This window comes from Ceratina calcarata, unplaced genomic scaffold (assembly GCF_001652005.2).
Source record: "Ceratina calcarata isolate Rehan_Ccalc_2016 unplaced genomic scaffold, ASM165200v1 scaffold571.2, whole genome shotgun sequence".
Lineage (NCBI taxonomy): Eukaryota > Metazoa > Arthropoda > Insecta > Hymenoptera > Apidae > Ceratina > Ceratina calcarata.
This window is the reverse complement of record NW_017176917.1, coordinates 30,608-53,929: the sequence shown is the minus strand read 5'-3', so window position 1 is coordinate 53,929 and position 23,322 is coordinate 30,608. Positions and strand designations below refer to the sequence as shown.

General features: G+C 41.3%; 3 protein-coding genes across 7 annotated transcripts; 2 read left to right on the top strand and 1 right to left on the bottom strand.

Moving 5' to 3' along the window:
* The first annotated feature begins 552 nt into the window (after positions 1-552).
* LOC108629538 (uncharacterized) lies at positions 553-3,342 on the top strand. The gene is made up of 9 exons (XM_018032284.2): positions 553-705; positions 782-898; positions 1,306-1,558; positions 1,708-1,953; positions 2,014-2,203; positions 2,268-2,476; positions 2,546-2,735; positions 2,809-3,066; positions 3,252-3,342. The coding sequence occupies exons 1-8, from the start codon at positions 636-638 to the stop codon at positions 3,064-3,066; spliced, it is 1,533 nt and encodes a 510-aa protein (XP_017887773.2). The 5' UTR covers positions 553-635; the 3' UTR covers positions 3,252-3,342.
* A 232-nt stretch (positions 3,343-3,574) lies between these two features.
* LOC108629541 (ras-related and estrogen-regulated growth inhibitor) lies at positions 3,575-11,101 on the top strand. Of its 5 annotated transcripts, none has more exons than XM_018032288.2 (6): positions 3,575-4,403; positions 5,504-5,617; positions 9,265-9,321; positions 9,900-9,973; positions 10,095-10,361; positions 10,445-11,101. In XM_018032288.2, exons 2-6 carry the CDS (start codon positions 5,521-5,523, stop codon positions 10,598-10,600), a joined length of 651 nt encoding a protein of 216 aa, XP_017887777.1. In that variant the 5' UTR covers positions 3,575-4,403; positions 5,504-5,520; the 3' UTR covers positions 10,601-11,101. The 5 variants fall into 5 exon arrangements, with proteins under 5 accessions (XP_017887777.1, XP_026673178.1, XP_026673177.1 ...); XM_026817377.1 differs by lacking the exon at positions 3,575-4,403 and adding an exon at positions 4,551-5,024; XM_026817376.1 differs by lacking the exon at positions 3,575-4,403 and adding an exon at positions 4,552-5,024 and having other exon boundaries at positions 5,325-5,617.
* TfIIEbeta (transcription factor IIEbeta) lies at positions 11,027-12,414 on the bottom strand. Its single transcript, XM_018032285.2, has 4 exons — positions 12,230-12,414; positions 11,882-12,146; positions 11,607-11,816; positions 11,027-11,529 (listed from the first exon to the last, which is right to left on the bottom strand). The coding sequence occupies exons 1-4, from the start codon at positions 12,289-12,291 to the stop codon at positions 11,209-11,211; spliced, it is 858 nt and encodes a 285-aa protein (XP_017887774.1). The 5' UTR covers positions 12,292-12,414; the 3' UTR covers positions 11,027-11,208.
* Between the last annotated feature and the right edge of the window lie 10,908 nt (positions 12,415-23,322).

Genomic DNA, 23,322 nt, shown 5'->3' with positions numbered 1-23,322 from the left:
TTATCTTTATTACTCCCATTCTTATAAAACGTACGTTCTACGAAAATAGTTGGATAATATTGAGTAACGTGATGATTTAATTCTAATCACTTTTAGAAATAAAATATTGCGTTTTTTGAAAAATTATAGTGTCTTAAAAGTTGCATGTACTCTTATGGTAATCAGCAGTAACCCAAAGAAAACTTTCTGGTATTTGGTGTGTATGCGCGAAGTTGGAAGAAACAACTGACTTGAGGAAATACAAGCCTAAAAAGTCTGGTATTTTTGACGCTTTTTAGAATATATTTCGATATTTTTCGATATTTTCACAAAAAAAAATTTGTCGAGATTTTTCCAAGGGGTACCCCTTCAGATTTTGCGAAATTTTCGTTTTTTGCCAATAACTCTTNGCCAATACATCCTTAAGAGATTACAAGGGAAACTGATAGCTTTCTTATTATAAAAATCACTCGTTTATCCATATAAATCGAAGTGAAATTCGCTGGCCTCGGGGCGAACGTCGGATCGAAGATACCCGTTGCCATCTTCCGTTTCCGCATCGTCCACTGAAAACATCATGGCGATTATCATGTAAGCTCGAAACCGAATCTCAGCCAATAAACGGCAAACGGGCACTCGCGTCCCATTTGGAGATCATGAAATTCTTGACGGTGCTTGCCGCGCTTATGATACAATGCGCCGCAACGAAATCATGGAACAGTGACAGTAAGTGAAAGCGCGCGTCACGTTGAGCACGTATTTACGTCGGTGCCCCGGAGTCACTTCCTCATTCGCTCGTCAGGTTATTCGGAGGATACGTTCTTCGTGTTCAGCTGGTTCAGCTACCTGAAACGATTCTCTATAATAGCGTTGATGTTGTCCGGTGTCATACTGTACTACGTCCCAGAATCGCGGCCACGTGAGTAAGAAATAGGAAGGCAGGTCGAGAGTGAAATGCGAGAAATTTGTTTTTACTAACTGCATGTGAAATTTGAAAGTAAAACTAGTCTCATTTGTACATGGTATTCCCTCCGATTTAACGTAATCAACAGAGGAAGAATTGATCTTCTGTTACAATACCATGCGACATAACATACACGTAAAACTATTTTTAGATTAAGGTTTTTCTTGCATACGATCATTATTACACTGCATTTTAGCATTAGACATTATTCTATTATAATAATAAATGTCAATTTTTTGTCATAATTTCAATGCGCATAAAAATCATATGAAATAAGATCGACGTATCTTTAAATAAATTGATACCAGTTTCAACACGAATTAAATATATGCAGTTTGTATGTTAATAAAACATATATTTAGACGCGCGCAGAATTTGTTACACATTGATCGATGTCACGGCGAACGGATTGAAATCAGCACTGAGCACGCGCGAGAGTGAGTTCCTCTACGAGAAAATTAAATCCAAGTACCAGCGTGCCCGATATGAACAAGCGTTAGCAATACAGAAGCACGTTCTGCATGAAGTGCCGACTGACGATGAGAATGTTGGAATAGTGCAAAAGAATTCAATTAAGAAGTCGAAGATCTTTGTCAGCGGCGATGATGCATTGGGGTCAGTTGAAATATATTAATAGCAACATTTAAAATCATTTTATGTCTTATATTGAAAGAATATTTTTAAAGTATTTATATATTAATTTATTTAATTTATTATTGAATATTTCTGGAATAATGTTTCTCTTACATGTACACAATTTATAGTAGTAAGGAGAAGAAAAAGAGTAATAAAGCATTAAAGGAGCACCGACAATCCCGTCATCGTTTTCGTAACAATGGCATTAAAGACGTCCAAGTTGAACCTTGCATGGAGATTAGCAAGCCAGTCTATCTTTACACGAATAAATCGGACGAGTATCCAAAGTATATGAAAAAAAATTCGCACAAACATGTGGTCAGCACGAAAGGAAGCAGCGGATCAGCTGTCGAGAATTACGCGCTTTTAATCAGGTACGAATATGACAAATTTAAAACTATAATTATTAAATTCGTTTTTATTATTCATTGCAGTGGCAGTCCACAACAATTAGCGATGATCGATCAGAAATATGACAAGGAAGACGTGGTAATTGTCCAAGATCCTTATTTGAAGATAGAATACAAGGAATGTGGTACCACTACTGATAAAGTCTCGTCGAAAGCTTCAAGCTCGGAACAAGAAGGACCGACTAGAGACCATGACTACAATATGACAGATTCAGTAATTATACTAATTTTGTTTCTATTGTCTATTTATAACTTTTCCATTCTCGTTGTTAATGTAGGCAATGGAAACGTACTTGAAAGAAATTGAACTGAACTCTACTGATATCGCGAAATACTCTGTCGCCAATTCGCTAAACGAAGGAAGCCAATATTGTGGCGGTGTATGTTGTGGGACCAACGGATGCTTCGTACAGGGAGTCAGTAATAAAGATCTCAATAACAAGACTCACGTGACGATGGCCCCGCTCGATGTTAAGAATGTACTAAAGTAAATGACGTGCAATATAAATTGCACATTTTTATACGAACATCGTAATCGCATAAATCAACGTTTAAGATCGTCCCGCAGCATGGTGAATCCCAAGACGTACAAAAAAATGGAGGAGACCAACGAGAACGTGTATATGGTTGATTACAATCATTACAATCCTGAGGGCGACAGGGTGAAAAAACCAATTAACGTGAGCAATAGCCGTAAAGTAGAGTTCCAGAAAGATGTGAATGATCGCGATAAAATTCGTATGCAGGTAACCAGACATTTTGAACTTATAAATAAATTCTGACAGTGAAAAGAATTTGTAAATGTTGAATTCTTACTAGAAACACGAAGAAAGTGTTAAATCGCGTAATAAGAAATTCCAAAATAATGACATGGCAGCGAATTTCTGTTGCACTAATTATCACAATGACCGAGGTGGGGAAGCAGATGATGAGAATTCTCAATTTGGGAAGCTCAATCTCGGGGCGAAACCACAAAAGGAAAATCTGCTACTTCAAAGATCTTCGGATGATTCGATTTTCGATTATGATTTTTATAATGAACCTATTTTAAAAAGTACGTCCAGTCCTGTTATCTGAGTAAGCAATTTTTTATTCAAATAAAAATTGATACGTTTTTATTCTATATTCTATAACATTGAATTTTAAACTAAATAATGCAAAACAGTTGATATTTGGGTATTAGAATTTATTTCGATGAAACAATCAATGGATATTTTTTTATCTATGTTTCATACATATGCAAAATTGTTTTAACTATTCAGATCGATTAAAGCCAGCCCTGGTACGAGCAGTGAACTGGATTTTCGGTGGATGTCCGGAAGCGTGTAGAAGAGCTGAACAGAATCGCGAAGTCGGGAAGGAAGAGAGCCGGGAGTTCACCGACGAGTGGCTCCTCTAGCCGTGGACGTGAAACTCGCGAGCGCAGCCTGACGATCCGCCGGGAAAACCAGGACTCTGTTCCACCGAACATTCGCGATCGCGTTAAATTTTGTTTAATTTACAAGAACTTGAGAAATCGCCCACTCCCACCGCGAGCAGCAATAAAATTTGATGTACAACCGCGGCTTCGTTTGCTTACTTTTCTCAAAGGAACTCTAACATTCCGTATAAGCTCGAAATAACAACCGATCTATCCGTTCGATTCCGCGAACTGCTCAATTTACAAACAGACTTCCGTCCGATTCCCATGTACTCAGCTGGGAGCGTGCGAACCTCGCGGTTTCCGTAAAACGTTGGTTTTACGATCGTGACCGTGGCACATTCACAGCAGTCAATATTTGCCCCAATTCCGCGGAATCCAGAAGCTTTATACAACACGCCACGGCCATCGTTAACGGGAGCGTGCAGGAAATGTGGTACGAGTTTTCGAGACGCGGCCTTCTCTCTTCGACGCGCGCTCCGTAACCGGAAGTGGATATCGCGCGTACGTGGCTTAAGAGCAATAAAGGAGGCCCGACTCGGTGAGCCGCTAAAAGAGAATGGGGAGAGACAGTCGCGCGGAGACCAAGAACCGCGTCGGATCAGGCAACGTGAAATTGTCAAAAATCACGTGACAACGTGTACCGAGGTGAACGCGCACCGATTCAAATTCAGTTTCGACCTGTTACCCTTTTCATCATTCCTCGGGACACCGTCGAGGATTTCCGATATCGATCCCTTCCGCCCTGTTTCGCGCGGTTAATCGCGGCTCAACTCTCTTCGCGGCATTGTCTTCGAAAAGGTAACTTGCAAGCCGATAGTAGGAACGAAAGTATCGTGGTGAGTTCACGTGCACCGTACGTACTTTTTCCCTTTCGTTCGAAACGGGAATTGAGAGAACGCGATATGGTGGAGGACCACCGCACGAGCTGATAGAAAGTGCATCGAGGAATGCTGAGGGAACGGTACATCGGTGTGTTCTAGGCGAGTGATAAGTAAGTATGGGATTGTACTCCTATCAGACATTTCATTAAAATTTCAACATACAAAATCTTTTATTTTAATCAGCTTTTTTTAATCGTCTTTCCTTATCTTCGTTTATTTTTTATATTGAAGTATTTTTTATTTTATGTATTTTAAAAATGTGATCTGCGATGCTTTATAAATGAAAATTAGGAATCAGGAAATTGATTCGAGAAACTGGGACGTCCAGAGGTGCAACTTTCGCGACCAAAACACGGTCATGCCCAATCTAGCAGGCCGGGTTCACCCGTAACATGACTTTACATGCCGCGATTGTACATTGTTAGACGCACGGAGTACATTCCTCGGATTCCACGGGACATGTGCAAACTGTTCTATTAATGTACCCATCGCGTATTCCCATCTCCTTCCCGTCGATGCCCGCACACGCACCTCGATTCCCGCTCTTTCTCCGCTCCGTTTCCACCGCTTCTGCCCCTCTTCGTCTTCTTTCACTGGCGACGCGGCGCCGTCGGAACAGAAGAGTGCGGTGTATTTAAACTTTCGTTCGAAAGGGAGCACGAAGTTCGCGCGCGCGCGCGCGCGCGCCTCGGTCCCGTTTTCATCTGGATCAGGAAGACACGAGACACCCGGTAAATGGAACCGCGTGTTCGATATTCAAAGAATCGTTCATTTCTAAATGGTTTCTCTCGTCTTTATAGTTCTCATTGAACGTACTATGAGTTATTGACGGCATAAACGATCAGTAATTTCGTATTCAGTTATTCATGGATAAAATTTGTTATTGTTCACGTCGGTGAACGTTGTTTAACTGACTGTTTACGAATGTACAATTCTCGACGGCGATGTTTTCGTTGGCAGACAATCAGCGGACACCGGCTCGCTGACTTACCTGCGTTGGTGTATTCAAACGTGTTGTACGAAATCCGCAGGCGTTATCGACGCTCGTGGAAGCCGGCCAAGGAAAGATGTAATCACGACAAAATTTCGCGTTCTATCGTTTCGTGCACGCACACGAATATCCCTCGCCCTCCGCGTTCTACTAGCTCGCGGGCACCTCTGTTTTGCGACCACGCTAATCGGTAACACGATTCTGTTACGCTTTGTGCAGCGACAAATGCGCGGACTATGACGTCAAATGCAATTAGGGGTATTCGGAGGAAAAAGAGTTCGCTGTGCGAGGTAAAGGTGGCTGTGATTGGAGCACCAGCTGTCGGAAAAAGCGGTATGTGTTACGATTCATTTTAAATAAAACACTTTGCTTAGAATCGAAAAGGATACTAACGTTTAATCTGTCTCAGTTTACGTAGTTACGTAAAATGCACTTATGTTCGTTTGATATTGCCTGTTGTATTATAATGCGAGAGCTTCCTTCGTCCTTTCACTAAATCCCATCATGCATAATTCGAGAAACTGGGACGTCCAGAGGTGCAACTTTCGCGACCAAAACACGGTCATGCCCAATCTAGCAGGCCGGGTTCACCCGTAACATGACTTTACATGCCGCGATTGTACATTGTTAGACGCACGGAGTACATTCCTCGGATTCCACGGGACATGTGCAAACTGTTCTATTAATGTACCCATCGCGTATTCCCATCTCCTTCCCGTCGATGCCCGCACACGCACCTCGATTCCCGCTCTTTCTCCGCTCCGTTTCCACCGCTTCTGCCCCTCTTCGTCTTCTTTCACTGGCGACGCGGCGCCGTCGGAACAGAAGAGTGCGGTGTATTTAAACTTTCGTTCGAAAGGGAGCACGAAGTTCGCGCGCGCGCGCGCGCGCGCCTCGGTCCCGTTTTCATCTGGATCAGGAAGACACGAGACACCCGGTAAATGGAACCGCGTGTTCGATATTCAAAGAATCGTTCATTTCTAAATGGTTTCTCTCGTCTTTATAGTTCTCATTGAACGTACTATGAGTTATTGACGGCATAAACGATCAGTAATTTCGTATTCAGTTATTCATGGATAAAATTTGTTATTGTTCACGTCGGTGAACGTTGTTTAACTGACTGTTTACGAATGTACAATTCTCGACGGCGATGTTTTCGTTGGCAGACAATCAGCGGACACCGGCTCGCTGACTTACCTGCGTTGGTGTATTCAAACGTGTTGTACGAAATCCGCAGGCGTTATCGACGCTCGTGGAAGCCGGCCAAGGAAAGATGTAATCACGACAAAATTTCGCGTTCTATCGTTTCGTGCACGCACACGAATATCCCTCGCCCTCCGCGTTCTACTAGCTCGCGGGCACCTCTGTTTTGCGACCACGCTAATCGGTAACACGATTCTGTTACGCTTTGTGCAGCGACAAATGCGCGGACTATGACGTCAAATGCAATTAGGGGTATTCGGAGGAAAAAGAGTTCGCTGTGCGAGGTAAAGGTGGCTGTGATTGGAGCACCAGCTGTCGGAAAAAGCGGTATGTGTTACGATTCATTTTAAATAAAACACTTTGCTTAGAATCGAAAAGGATACTAACGTTTAATCTGTCTCAGTTTACGTAGTTACGTAAAATGCACTTATGTTCGTTTGATATTGCCTGTTGTATTATAATGCGAGAGCTTCCTTCGTCCTTTCACTAAATCCCATCATGCATTAACATATATTATTTAATTTCTTTACAAGTGTTTGGTTGCATTGTAATTAAATAAATAGTAAAATAACAGGAAGTGTTAACGAAAATATGAGTTTTTATAACAAGTGTTTGGTTGCATTGTAATTAAATAAATAGTAAAATAACAGGAAGTGTTAACGAAAATATGAGTTTTTATAACAAGTGTTTGGTTGCATTGTAATTAAATAAATAGTAAAATAACAGGAAGTGTTAACGAAAATATGAGTTTTTATAACAAGTGTTTGGTTGCATTGTAATTAAATAAATAGTAAAATAACAGGAAGTGTTAACGAAAATATGAGTTTTTATAACAAGTGTTTGGTTGCATTGTAATTAAATAAATAGTAAAATAACAGGAAGTGTTAACGAAAATATGAGTTTTTATAACAAGTGTTTGGTTGCATTGTAATTAAATAAATAGTAAAATAACAGGAAGTGTTAACGAAAATATGAGTTTTTATATGGGATATTAATCTAGGAGACCATCTGTTGTTAAGGAGGTACAGTTAGTCCATACGTTGTATAAATGAATCATTTTAGTAGCACCCATTAAAACTGACAAGATTGACCAATAAAAAGGCTTCAAGTGCAAGTGCACGCATTGCAATACGGCCATACGATGAACGCGGTTAAGTAGAACCCTGAGAGAAGCCAAACGCGCGTATTTTTAGTAATGACACGTGTACGGCACAGAGGTGAATAAATAATTGGTCGAACCCCGATTAACGTTGCGTTTCGAACTGATCGCGAACCACTCGCATTATTTATAAAATCTGCTTTCAAATCCTTGGATGTTGAACACCCACGTCGATTTTCCGCGAACGATGAGAAGGTGATCGTCGATTTCTCTATCCCGAAACAACGGCTGTACACGTCTCCCGTTTCATAGATAGTATTTTTAACTTGCCAAGTAATTGAAAGTTAAAATTTGTTGAAAGGAGGGAGATAAAAGACGGCACGGAGTAACCGAATTGATCCGCGCAGGAAATTGGCACGAAAACCGGCGAACTTTTAATGAACCACGCGAGGGAAAGCGTCCAAATGATTCGTACACAAATATACGAATCGCTGATAAATTCGTCGTTCTCTACGAACCGTCCAGATGGTTTTGTCAATCACGAATAAGATACTAGTCACTGCTACGCGGCTCGTAATTCCATCCGCGCAGTCAATTTAATTCATGTCGAAATCCAGGTTTATGATAAAAGTATAATACGTCAATTTTTTAAACGAGACTTCTTTTAGGTCCTATTAACAATTGCCTTTTAATTAGCCCTGATTTGCTTGAAAGGAACTTGTTTACGGTACTTATAAAACAGGTCGCTTTTCATCGGATTTAAGATGAAATACAGCATGGTGACGTTTAAAGCACGTGCAAGGTTTTGTGGCGCCGCGTGGCATTGCGGGTTCGAGTTCGAGGTAAAAATAGTGTGGTACACCTCGAAGCGGGTCACTAGGCTGTAGCTCTCGTTTCTCTTGATCGGATCGTGATACGTCGGAACCGCGTATATTGTATCGAGCAGGATCGCGAACGTTTCCACAATATCAGGTGGAAATTGATTTCGTTCGATTGAGAAGCCAGGAAAACCCAAAGACGGGAGCTGGGGGTTTCAAACTCGGTCACCTAAATTTTCCTTGAATCGGGATCGATAACTTACACGTTTGCGTAACGTAACGTGTTTCTCTCTTATAAATTGTTCACGTCTAATCGTGTATCTTAAGTAGCAGCACGAGCCGCCCGAATGTTTGGAACAAAGTGTAAAAATAGTACGCACGGCTCTAGGAAAATATAGGCTGATAACTTTCTAATGGGCATACGCATGGATACTGTGTTGACGAATTCACAATTTAATACGTGCCACGCATTTTGCATGTCTGTTATGATAGATGAGTATATTGAACAATTATATCAATATTAATGGAAACAGAATGGAGTACTGGTTGGGTTCGTTAAACCAGCGGTTTTAAACTCGTCACCTGATATCAGATATGTCGTAACTATATTTTTTAGATAGATTGCTTCATTCCTCTACGTAAATTGTTTTACTTCGTTAAAATTGATATATCCCGCAGAAATAGTACACGAGCTGGAATTATAATTTTCATTCAAAATTAGAAAGCGGCCCTTACAGCGATTGGAGTTTGAAACTGCTACGTTAAACGAATAAACGTACAAGGCAATAGGATGATTCACGATCGTTTCTATTAGCTGAAACAACAACGTTTCGACAACGTATATTATTCTTAAATTCCAGCGCTGACAGTGAGATTTCTGACAAGGAGATACATCGGGGAATATGATCACCAGGCAGGTATGGAGCATCTCGATTTACAATTCGCGGTTCTGTCTCCGCGGCGGTATTTTGTATCTCGATGCGGTGTAAATTACGATGCGAATAGAGTTGACAATCGAGTGACGTTTTCTTTTTCTTTTTCCCCGGTTTTTGAAAAACTGCCAGCAACTGATCCGTGGCACCTCAGGGACCGAGCGTGTATGTATGCCCTCCGTATACGCATACCTCGGCCCGCGTCTGGGCTAAATTTATCGAAGACGAATTTGACACTAGACAGGACTGGTACTAATGCGAGGTTGATACTCGAACAAAACTTCTCGTTTTGTACAAATACAGAGGCACTCGAGGAAGGAACAGGCAGCTCTTCGTGTGAGCACGTGCTCTGTCTTTAGTCTAAAACTAAACTAGACTGAAAAGATCTCACTGATCGCCGCCGCGATACTTGCCTGTCGAGTTACCTGATCATTCGATTACACGTTCTTTCGTGATAAGAATTTATTATACAATATTGTAATCTTATTATTATTCTCTACCGCATCGAGAAACTCCAAGTTAACGTTCGCATTTAAAAATACCGGCGCCCCGTTTTTTTTCAGAGAACAGATACAAGCACGAAGTGTTGGTCGATGGTGAACCCATCCTTTTCGAAATTTTGGACACCTGTCCGAAGGTAATACTTTTATCGATGATTCGCGAAATTTATATCGAACACGGTGGTTCCATTAACGATAAAACGTAATGCAAAAACGTTTTTTTTTTTTTTACGCGCGTATTCCACTCTGATGTTACAGAGCGAAGATGAATTGCCCTCCGCGGAAACCGTACAATGGGCGGATGGATTACTTTTAGTCTATTCGATAACCGACAGGGGTTCTTTCAATTTCGTGAGAAAGGCGAAAGAGACGCTCGCGGTTGTTGATCCTGAAGCAACAATGCCTCTCGCTTTGGTAGGAAACAAAGCGGACATGGTTCACTTAAGGCAAGTTAGCACCGAGGAGGGTGAGATACTGGCAAAGGATTTCGAATGCTGGTTCAGCGAAGTGTCTGCCGCAGAACAGGTATCGTTTTAATTTTACACTATTTAAAATTAAAATTATTTACGTTGAATTTATCGTAAAAAAATAAATGTGATGCTTTCTAGGTCACGCAAGTTGCCGAATCTTTCCACGAATTGTGTCGCGAGGTTTTGGCAGCTAGGAGAAGGAACAAGCAGTCTTTATTGGACAGGATGCTCGGTAGCAAAGCGACGCGCGCTTATTCACGAGGTAAAAGTGATTCTGCGCTTCCAAAAGATTAGTTCAAACGACTATTTATATAATCTACTTATACATATTATACATACATACGCACATGTATGAATTTTATAAACAAAATGTATTTCAAAATGAATTTGCGATAATATATTATGAACATGTACTTTACATGTATACGTATATTTGCTATCGGAATTGTTAGTGCCAAAGATTTATATTACATATTTAATGTTTGTCGATTTATGACGTTATGTAAATTATATACTATACGTAAACTTAGAAATTTAATATAATTTACATTCTACCAACGTAATATGTGATGTAGGCACAATTGTTTTTAGATACTCCCACGTTTTTATGAAAGAATTTTTCATCTCAATGTCAATTACTCTGCGCATATATTCAGTACAACGTATAAATGTTTTCAATCAAAACTCTATCCTAAATGTAATGCGAACACAGCTTAGAGAAAACTTGTAATAGTTAGTCTATATTTATTTTGTACTTACAATGAAGTTGACAATAAATACTCTACTTATTTATTATATCCATGTGATATGTAATATCAAATGTTAAAAATAGACGGTTTTCCTTACATACTAACGCTTATACAGTTTTTTCAGTTGATCTATATTTACAAAATTTAAATTATTTATTTATTATCATCGTACGTTTCTAAAACGTCAGCTAAATGTTCATTATCCCTTGGCTTCTTAAACTGTTTCCTCTTGCTCGTAGGTTTCTTTCTCTTAATTGGTGCTGGTTTCTTCGGACCGTGATCTTGCATAGATCGTATTCCTTGTTTTTCTAAATACTCGTCTATCTTCTGATCGTCCATTGCATCGACTGCAACTGCTCTCCATAACTTCTGAAATTCATCGTCTATTGGGAACTGGGCAGTTTTATCATTGTAGAATACAATCTTTTTCTTATCCAGTGGTCTTGTTATAAATAATATTTCATTCTGTAAACTCTGAAATTATAAATCGCAACTAATATTATCCTTTAAAATTGCACATACTCTATATTTACGATTAAGTTTTTATTCACCTTTAAATGCTTATCACAATGTGGTAGACTTTCTTGTATATCTTCTAATAATATTCCTCCGAGACCTTTCAAATCTTGTTGCTTCAACAACCTCAACAGGGATTTTTTATCTTTAATTTTGTACATAGCTTTGAATACGAATCTACCATCCGAGGTCACTTCTATCTTTGGATTTTTAATGAGAGCTTCTGTTTGAAGCCACTGTTTCACCTAATGCGAAGGTAATTTTAGAATCTTGCAAATTTATAGATTATTTAATAGATTATTAAGTTTACCTTCGATCCAACATCTAATTGATTTGTTTCATCTAAGATTTCTTCTAATGTTAAAGGATGATCATCACCCTCTTGATGCCTAGCTTTCATATGTTTTACTATTTTAGCTAACACACCAAATTTGTATTGTGTACTACCAGACATAGTCTTGTAATTGACCATGTCCAATTTTGGTCCAGTGGACACGGTGGACGGTTTTGGTTTCTTCTTAAGTGGCTCATCTCTTGTAGAATCTTTCTCCTGTTCCTTCTTCTTCTTTTCTACCCTGTAAAAGTAATATTTACCAATTATAACTCATAATACATTGTAACTTATAGGTTAGGAATAAAGATTTATGAAAATACGTACGCTGGTGTGGAGAGAGCTCGTTTTTTAAAGAGCTCTCGCTCTCTAAGCAATGCTGGATCCATTTTTATTAAATTTCAATTACACAAAACATACAAAACTGTTTGTCTCAAACTTCTCTACACCTGTCACTTCTGATGCTTCTATTTACTACGTGAACTCGAATTCGAGTTGCAGCTGCGCAGAGCCACTTTCGATATACATCTCATTCGATCATCTCAACTTGTTTCGTACTTCAGGCTATATGAATTGGATCCAAATCAAGAACTTCAGTGAAAGTGCATTTCATATAAAATAGGAAAATGAGTGAAAGTTATATGTACGAATCGTTAGGAATAATCAGTGAGTGCTGTCAATCTAAATTATTCACCGGAAGTACATAAACATCGACGCAATGCAACAATTCATTCAGTTTGGAAATCAGAATATTTTACCGGCACAGTACCGCGCGTTTTCCGTTCGTTAACCTTTGGACCTATCGATTTCGATCGCGTCATTGCTACAGGGAATCAATATTTTACGGTTCCATGTAAGCTTCTTCCGTTTTACGTTCTCAAAAGTGGTCGTAGATTTCGGACGTGCATCTACTGTCACGGTTTCTGTGAACCGTGATACTTTGCGAGCAGCACAGCCGGTTCCCTTTATTTCACAGTTTATTTCACGAACGTGGCGTCAAAATCTCTGAACAACGGCGGTCTTAAGAATAGTTCCTCTCGCGAGTTTAAAAGAGAATCAACACAGAGAGCGTATTTCCTTCATCATGAAATGTGAGATTGTAACTTTTACATGAGGTAAGAATTCACGAGTTGCGATATTACAAGTGCAGTAATATCAATTATATTCCATTTATTTATCCTCAAGAATACAATTTCCTGGATATTTCTTTGAATTCGACTTTTCCATTTGTTAACACTATATAGTTAAACGTTGTAAGTCCCTTTAGTCCGGCGAACTGAAATCTTTCTCTTAGAAAACAGAATTCTGTTTGAGGTCTCTCATATCCATGTACACAACCCTTTGAAATTTTCCAAGAGCTGTCAATATTTAATGCGGAATAAGTGTTTACGAACATGATGACCGAAAAGTCATTGTTTTCCCTTTATAGCAATCACGTGAGAATCGTCATCGGATATCGGTTACGAGGATGGGGGCGCAAAGCAAAACAATCGCTCGGTAAGGTCAACATCATTCCGAACAGATTCGCGTCGCGATGTTTGTACTCGATAACCCGGTTCGTGACTTGTTATCGCTTTCGCAAAGGGCGTGTGTACACACGCGTCTCCTGAGCATTTGATGTTTTTGTTCGTACCGGCCGGATCAGCCGCGACGCGCGTTCAGTATTCGCGACGGAAAGTAACAGGAAACGCCGCGTGCAGGGAATCGCGCGCGGTGCGCTCCGGTCGTAACATGCGCGTTAAGCGTACGCCTCCACGTCTCGGACAGAGACGGGCGAAAGAGGGAAAAAGTTGTTGCCGGAGTGAGAGGGCGAAAAGAGGGCGCGAGGGAGGATGTACGACGGGGGGGTTGGTCGGTGGAGATGGCACCGAGACCGGGATCTGTAGCGCGGAGGGATGGCAGAGGGTAGAGGATGGTTGCACGAGAGGAGAAGAGAAGCGTAGAGAGAAGGGCGACGGAGGGCAGGGAAGGGAAGGACGGTAGGGCTGGTTAAATGGCGGGTGGCACGGGGTGCGCGGGGCCTGCGAGAGGGACGGACGCTGGAGAGAGGGATGCTGGGGCGGTTCAACCGAGATCGAGTTCACGGCAAGTGGAGTACGGCAGTTTGTGTCAGACCACGGAGCGTGGAAGATGCTCCCGGTTGTTCACGAAACGGGTGGGCCACCCTCGCCGCGGCGGCGGCGACGCGCGACGATTTTTCTCGGTGCCGCGTCCGGTACGCTCGGAAACACTACGAACTTCGCGAGTTCTCCGCTACAGATCATCAGGCCGACATCCACTGCCACCATCATGACGACAGCCCTGGGCCTGCTAATGATCCTGCTGCCTGCGGCGTACCCGGACAAGATCTCCATCGGTGAGTCTCATAATCATTCTTCTACTCATCGCCGTGCGAATTTAGCGACTCGCGATCGCGGAGCGGTCTCGTAAGTGCGACGACATGGTCGGCCGTACGTTGTGCAACCACTCCAACGGTTATGGAGGGTTGTTGCACTCGACTCGGCTCGTAGGTCTCTATTCATGCTGGAATAGATGGAAGTAAATAGTCCGTTCTTGACGTGCAGTTCCCAGTGTCCGCGTGCAAGCCTTTGCACATGATTTTCTTTGACGACGCGAGTGCGAAAGGAGAGTGGATGCGATACTGACGTAAATAACGCGTTTTTCATGTGACGCGAATAATTGTTCGTAGAAACTGGTCGTGTTATGCGTTTGACCTCGGCTGCATATTCTTTATCAAATTATATTACATCTTAATAAACTGATCGTCGTTCGGACGAGGTCGGCATTAGAATAATGTCATTATTGTTTCGTTTCACACATGGCTAGAATAGTGGAATTTTTTATATAAGTCGATCTTCAATTAATTATAAAATGAAACTTTAATTGAAATGTTTACAAAGTCATTAGTACAGATAAGTGTGATGCACTGTAATTACGCTTTAATTCGTGAAACCCTAGAATCTGGCTTTATTCTATCATTATCAAGAGAGAATTACAAAATTTTCCAATTAGCTTTCTGCTCTTCAATTTTGTTCTTGCTATTAAACGCTTCCGGGTAAAAGAGACAAACAGCAGTCACGTTTTGCTAATCCTCTAAATACACATTTGATAACAAGCTTTAGAATACATACAACCTCAAATAGTGTCACAGATTAGAAAGACATACATGGTAGTCACGTTTCATAATGCAGAATACGATATTACAGGATGGAAGAAATTAATTTGCAGAACAAGTGTTTTGAATTAAGCTGTGGCATTTTTATTTTTGAAATTGATTTGAATAACGCGACGTGGAAATATACTAAAAATTAGAAGGGTGGCGATTGATGTTATTGTTACTGGTCATTTATTAGATTAACCTGAATACATTTTTACAAGGGGATTAGTCACACAACAAATAATCTGATAGAAAATCGTGAAATGCACACTCGCATTGCTATGATACGGCTTGGTCAATCTATCATTGATTACGTTTCTGGTTGAAATAACCGCGAGCGCTGAAAAATATTCATTATTCATCCAAAGGTTCCTCATGGAATGAAACACTAGTAAAAGCACGTTTTTCAACGCTTGTTGTTGCTACCACACAGGAGGCTAACGGCCGCCGTTCCCAGGAACGAACGTCCCTGGAACTTTCAATTGATCAGAATTGTTGCACTGCACCATGTTTCGTGTATATGTTCAAGTTCAGTAATGAAAAAGCGCACGTGAATGCGCCAGTCGTTTTTTGATATCACTTAATCAAAATAGTTTCCGCCAAGTTATATATTTCCAGCTTGCAATTTAATTACGTCGACTTCAAAATTATTTTGCAACAACTCCACAACAAGTTCAATATCAACTCTGTCGTTGAATGATGTCATCGTGTACAGACACCTGGAAGTTTTAACAACGCGAAGTACATGTTAATTACATTCACTCTGTCATCACGAAGTGCATGTAATTAAACAGCGAGACGAGGAACTCGTTCAAAAATGTTGGCAATGTGTGTTATAGGAATACTCGTCATTCGGAAAAAGTTTATACGAACCTTCTTCGTATTCCATTATTTTTGTCAACGTGCTAAGTTTCCTCCTCTTTAATCTTATCTCTTCTGTCTTCCCAACTGTGATTTCCACGCGATCAAAAGTCAGTTACCGAAATCTAGTGCCGCGGAAAAACCGCTATATTCGGTTGAAAGACCGGGAGATTACCATTAATACGCATCGTGGCTGTGTAACGTCAGGAGTCGCGGGAAAGGGTTGTGGGAGGAAGACGAAGAACGGCATGGGCAAGGGTAAGACGGGGAGAGGATGAGCGAGATGACGCGAGGGTGAAGAGCGAAGAAAGTGGGCGAGGGGGCGAGACGGGTGGAACGTGGGAGCATAGGGGGTTGTGGAAAGGAAGCGTTAGAGGGTGCGAGCAAGAGAGTAAAAAGTACGAGACAGAGGGGGTCGGGAGAATGAGAATGGGACGGAGAAAGAGAAATAGTAAGAGAAAGAGGAACGTTGAGCGAGGAGTGAATGATGAATGCCTATAGAAATGGTGCCGTCTCTCTCTCACCTGCCCGGCGTATAGGTATGTAGGTAGAGAACTACCGGCTAAGTCGACGAAAAGACGAGGAGGAGCAGGTCGTGGCACGAGAGGTGGTGGTGACGTTCGAAGAGGATGAGGATAGTTGGAAGGTTCGTTGCCTTGCCAAGTTATACCGCGCACGGCGGCTTTCTTTGCTACTCGAAGGACACTCCTCCGGCACTTCACCACCACTTGCTCTGTATATTTTTACAGAATTATGCGAAAGACCGCGGCGAAAATATGTCAACGGAACGCGTCATCGGTACTTGACCTCGCTTATGATACTCTCCCTCGCCCATTTACCCCTGCTGTCCCACCGTTCGCTGCAGAGGATTTTAAGAGAGTTTTCAACCGATTCCCGGGTTGCCGTCAAGTTGCGCATACGTTACGTTACGAATTCCGATATAAATTGTCGAACTAAAGTGCGCTCCGTTCATATCATTGTGTCAGCGAGGATTTACGAGGTTTTCTTTGTAACACTTTCATCGCCTCTCTTTCACGCTCGCTAAAATTGTTGCACACGCTTGCCGTCGCGCGATCGTGATGTGATTTCGTTCGCACGATATGGCGTCCTAATTAGCAAAACGCATGCGTTGCGTTCTCGTTGTCATCGACGAGTGTGCACTGTACATATACGTAATTGTTTGCCAGTAATCATTAGCGCTTTCTGGTAGTAATTTAGAATTCAGGTAAATGAATCCGGCAGCTCGGTGAAAAGCTCGGCTCGGCAGAAACTCGGTTTTTACGTAGCGCGTGTATCAGTGGGTGTACAGTAGGAATCGCGGTCAAGGTTCAGCGTATGGTAGAGTAGGTTTTTTAAGCAGTTGAACTTAATTGCGAATTTTACTTACACCGTGTACGAGGCTCTTGCGCTGGTGAACGGAGGAGACGCGAAGAAATTGCATTAAAGTCATTTTTCGTCCGCCCATCTCGGCTTTTTAACTCGCGCGCGCGCGCTTTGAATTTTAAATTTTTCAGACCTATTTTCTGTCGCCGCGTGTAACATTCTGTCAGTTCATTTAGTACAAGTATACCTTTTCCGACGGAGATCTCTGGTATCCAAGTCATATTTTGGATAGCATTCTGAAATTAAATCTCTGGGTAATTACGCTTGTTCAAATTTCGTAATGTATCTAAAAATTTTATTCAATATAAATTTAATTCAATATTTAATTTAATTTGTCAAGTCTAACAATTTGACGAATCGTTGCTGTCATATCGTTGCCTGTGAAAGTTTCAAATACTTGCATGCTTAAATGTATTTAATATACAACATTTCGTTTTATATGTTCAATTTTAATATTAACAAAATAAACGCCATTACTGTAGCAGGATATTTTCAATAAAATTTGAGAACACTTCCATTTGCTACGGATTTACATGTCGAAGCATGTTGATCCAAAGTGTACACATACATGCATGCAGGTCTCTTTATGCAGATATTTCTGTGTATACAGATGTACAACCATATATGGTCCTCTTCTGCATGGCATAAGCATACGCAGTTCAAGTCGATCTACCCGACAGACGTAGGGAACTTGTTACATTCTACGATAAACATGAATCTCTCCAAGAATTCTGTCACAATTTGCTTGTATACGTAAATACTTAGACTACATACGTATTTTTCATGCATTAATCATTGCAAAGACGTGTGAATAGGATTCTTCATCACTGAAAACCATTAGCTATACATTATATGATACCGTTTCTAATGACCACTTTGCTAACAAAATAGAATTAGAATGGCTGTGGTCAAGTGAGCCGTTTGATTCGACGGGAACACTTCTATCTTCTAGACGTGTATGTGAGGATCGTCTGGCAAGAAAGATCAGTAGCAAAGACAAGATACCTTTGTGGCTGAACGTAACGGTACCTATACCACTTCTCCGACCTAGCGTCCGACTAATGAGATTAGCAGCGCGTCGCTATCAGACAAGGGCGCAGAGTTCGTACATAGGTTCCACGTTACTATCTGCTGCAAAAGGCGAAATTGAATTTTAACGTGTCCTGGAATAAGTGCTCGATCGTAGACTCTGTGTAAAAAGTATCTCAAGACCAGTTCATAGAAGTGCTTGTTCACTTTCTACAATTTCGTCTTACAAATTAGGTTTCCGGTTAAATGATTTTTATAACGAATCTTATTTAATGAATATTAGAAAATTCTAAGAGATTGGTAGTATTAAAAATCAAATAATTCAACTTACAAGTGTAAGATCTCATACAAAGTCCAGATATGAATTCTTTTTTTAAACAAAAGTATTAAAAGTTGATACAAAAAACTAGATTACATTATATTCTTTATTAGATTTTTAAATTCGACATAGCTATCATCTTTTCCAAGAAACAACGATAATTACGTAGTATATTTCTTATCGCATCTAAGTAGACTCTCGTTAGTGTTCTGCGTATAATACACCGCAAACATAATTCAAAGCCATGCTGTTTGTGAATCGATAGCGTAGTCCTTCCCTCTTGAATTATACTAATCCGTTCGCAGAATAATCCGCACAAAAGGTCTGCATTCTGTACGGTGGAACGGCGAATGTCTCGGGTACTTGCCGCGTCCGAATGCCAATTTATTATTCGCATAATCGGGCGTAATCGGACCGCGTTATTCGCCGGGCGTGTAATGCGAGACTGGTTCGGCTGTGTTTCTATAATTGATGCATCGGTTCGCCTATTAGAATGACAAAACCGCTGCGCTGCGCCGGCTCGTGTATGCCCGTGGACGCATATTCCACCATGCTCGAACATGATGCCCAAAACCACCGCGGGCTATCTCTCCGCAGCGTGCCTCGCAATATCTCTGCCTGCATTCGTCCGCTCTCGCCATTAAAACAGCCAATCTGGAGAGATCGGCTACGTTGATATGAAAATCCGTGAAACTTCAAATTGTCATTGCTCTTTAGTTCTGACGAAACATTTATTTATCACATGTATTAATTTAGGTTATCCATGAAATAGTTATAGAGTCACAAAAGATTGATGCACCATGAAAATTTCATGAAAGCACGCGACATTATATTTAAAGACAGAGGATAAATTTAATGATAACATCTGAATGTGCAGTGGCACTCGAAACAACTCGTTGACCGTTTATAACGCATCTTCAAGGATTCTTGAGTGTCGCTATAATATAGGGGTTGTTGAAATTGTCACGGAATTGCTGTTATCATTTATGAACGCAACACTTAACTCGCCCGCGAGTGTGTCCTGGCGAGTATACAAAATATATGTAGATATGTACGAGTATACTTGATCGAGCGCATTCTACGACGTTGTTACATCGAGTAGATATCGTCGATAAATTTCGTGTCGTAAAATGTAGTCCCATCCGCCTTCCGTTCTGTTAAGTAAGAACCCGAAGACGGATACGCATTAGCGTATCTTGGCGATATTTACGTGTGAACGTTTTAAGCGTGTGAGCATGTTCGACCGTGCAACGTGTCGCTCCTGCTGTCTGGTCGTTGAGCATCAGCGTCAATGGAATGTACACCCGTTCGGTATCGGAAAATAATGTTACCCCGGCACGAGCGCGCGGGCTTTATGGTATCGCGAGGGCAGAATACATCTACCATTACGAGGGACGCAGCAATGGTAGAAGCATCAGACGCGACCGAGGGAGGGAGGGGGAGTAATCCGATATTACCGAGCCGCTTTTCCGCGTAGAGATGGGTATGTCCTCGGTGGAAGACATCCTCAGGGTTTTCAGCCGATGCCATGCTATCTTACCGTTGGGGAAAGTGCGCTCAGTAGTATAGATACGCGATATGTCGTACGTATGCTGAATTTCGTGGTCACCTCACGATACACTTACATCTCGTGGTCACTTCTCCAATATTTTTATCTTCCTATTAATTAAAACGTGCAAGAGCAATTTTATAATTCTATATTTATTATTTCTCTACTTGAACGTAGCAAGTAAAGTTTAGAATAAATCTACTTACAATGCCTGAGTTCCTCAATCAGATACATACAAACACTTGATTAATATTTTTAGGTCTGTATCGTTAGATAGTAGTTCTAACACAAAGACAAATGGTTACATCTGACATTAATCGAATACGATTCTCAGTGGGCAAAGTGGCATGTACGTCGGTACGGTTCATGCATTAATTCGACCTGGGAGTAATGTTACCTTTGACACGCAACACGGGCTTGCTCAGGGTCGTCGATACACAGTACGTTTGTGTACTAAACGTGTCGACGTATCGGCTGCCGGGTGCAAGAACCGTGCCGTTAGTTAGAATTTTGTGTGAGGAATACCGCAGGACGTCGAATTAACGATGCCCGAGTTTCTTGCCAAAGGTAACGCGAAAAGGGAGATAAAAGAGTCCTCCTATCTTGGATATTTATCTCGCGAAAGAGATGTCTACTTTGCTTTGATGCTCTCACCGAGGACACCATGGTCGTTACGAAATTCAAGTACAAAGTTACGTGTCTCTCTCTCTCTTCCTCTTTCCCTCTCTGGAAAAGAAGTTGTTTCTAGTTGCCTTTGCGATGCGGTGGTGTTCGCGTCCGCGAAAAATTTCACTGCGAGATAAGCGCATCTTGCAAAAGAAACTCGAAGTGGAAAACTTGGACCGGTATGTAACATGAGGATGAAATGGGCGACGAAATGTAAAATTCAGACTTGGAGGAAAAGAGTGATTTCCTTGGGAAATGATGTTTTATAATTGACGGATAATGTCGTACATTGACGATCTATTTAGTAGACAGGACGGGCGAGTATGAAACAGTGAAGAAGAGCTCCATGGAAGGGTGAATACCCAAGTAGAGGAACGACGAATGGTCAGACGTAACGAGAAGATAGATAAGTAGATAGACATGTCTAGTCTAGGGGAAGACGATGTATGTATGTTGTTGGTCAAAAGGAGATAGCATGAGTAACTATAACAAAATGCTATCGGAAAGGGTTAGATGTAAAATGTGTTCAAATATTCTAAGGCAATGTTGCTGGTTCTATGGGAGTAGGAAGGCGTCTAACAAAAAGAAATAGTGAGAAAAGGAGGATTGAAGAAGAAAATGGCAAGTTGGAGTGAAATGGAAGTAGGGAGATCGATGCTTGACTTCGTCGAGGCTGGATAGCCTTCTCTCTATTCGGCTTCCAGTGGGAGCGCAGCCATTTGCCAGGTTCTTCTTGCCTCGGATCCGGGATGGTTATTAAAACCTGCGTGGCTGAGCCGTTCGGTAACTGGCGTTCAACTTTTTCTTACTTTCGATTCTTTGGAATTTAATTAAAGTCTGGATAAGAAGCGCAACATCGACGTTCGTTGGGCTGGTCGTCCGATGTTTAAAGCATCGCGAATCCACCCAAGATATATTCAGGTTGCGCGCATAATGAATCGCGAACAACATAAGATTCTGTTTCAAGTGGATTAAAAAGTTTGATAATTGGATATAGCTGTTTCGCAAGATTTAGATTACTGTTTTCCCGACTTGTTCGAATAGAAATGTATCTCCTAAAATTGATCTTATTAGGGAAAGAGTACATGGAGAAGTATTCGACATAGAGTAGCAGTGAATCGAAAGAGATGCTATCATCGGTATTCAGCATGTTGCGCGTCGAATGGTTCTTCAAAACTTAAGAAATTCCAAAGTCCCAGTCGTAATTCTCCTCTTTGGTGACTCTGTTACGAGTTACCACGTGGGTTGGCAGTACGACCGGAATCCCACTTGGCAGGCCACTGTGGTTTACGAACTTGACAGGGGTGCCGTCTTCTATTTCTACAGTAGTTTTGTCGGATTCGCCCTCTTATTCAGTCCGCGATATTCCTATTTATACGTCAGAGCACGCGAACCTCAGACCATGCGTTTCCCTTCCGAGTGGTCGAATCTCTAAGGAATACAAGTTGATTTCACAGCTTTCTTCGACGCCTTCCTCGACCCTCCTTCATATATTTATTTCGAGAATGCTGTGAGGCTGCATTTAATATTAAACATTGAGATCATATATCATCTGAATTTTATAAATTCGACACCTACGAGTTTTAGTTCATACAAACATTACACGTATTATTATATATAGAGACTTATTATGCTCGTGTAATATTGTATGTCGTCTGATATTTATTTGGTAGCCTCTAATGGAGAAGATTATCCAAGAAGGTGTGTGTCGTGGAGGAGTAAATTCCACGGATGGTTAGAACTCGCCAAGGGATATTTCCTACGATATTTTATCGCCCACCGTGGGTGATACGACGGCCCATTAATCCTGTTCTTGTTCGCTCTTCTATCTCTGTCAGTTCCTGTACGACTGTTCTCAGAGCCGGAAAGATGATAACACGGTCATAGGAACAGTTTGTTACGTGGCACCAAAAAGGCGTGGATCGTACGAGGGTGAACGGTGTTCTAGGAGGGAAGGCGAACGAAGGAGAGAAACGCAGGGACTGTTCGTGTTTCGCGCGAAGTGGTTAATATTTTTAAGACGTTTACTCTATCCCTCGGAGTGGTGAGGTCGAATACGCGACTTCATACATCACTCTAGACAGTTTTATTCGAGAACAACGCAGAGTTTTATAGCCATTCGCACGCACGCTATTTGTACGGCTATCCGATAGACGTTTATGTTTCGAATACTCATGCTTTTTACTTACATCACTCTCCTCAGTCTAATTCTACGTTTCCGTGGTAAACATAAATTTTCAAACAATTGCGATTTCATTAGCACGTGTCAGTTTGATAATTATAATTTCTGTGCAGTAGTGAGTTGAGAAATTAGGTCGAACGTCGCAACTAATGGATGAAAAAGTATCTCAGATGTATTGTCTAAATAAAAGGGTCTCTAAAACGACAGAAATGCGATATAACATAAGTTAAGAGCAGTGGGTGCAGCGGGATGTGGTAAGAACGGGGAAGAGATA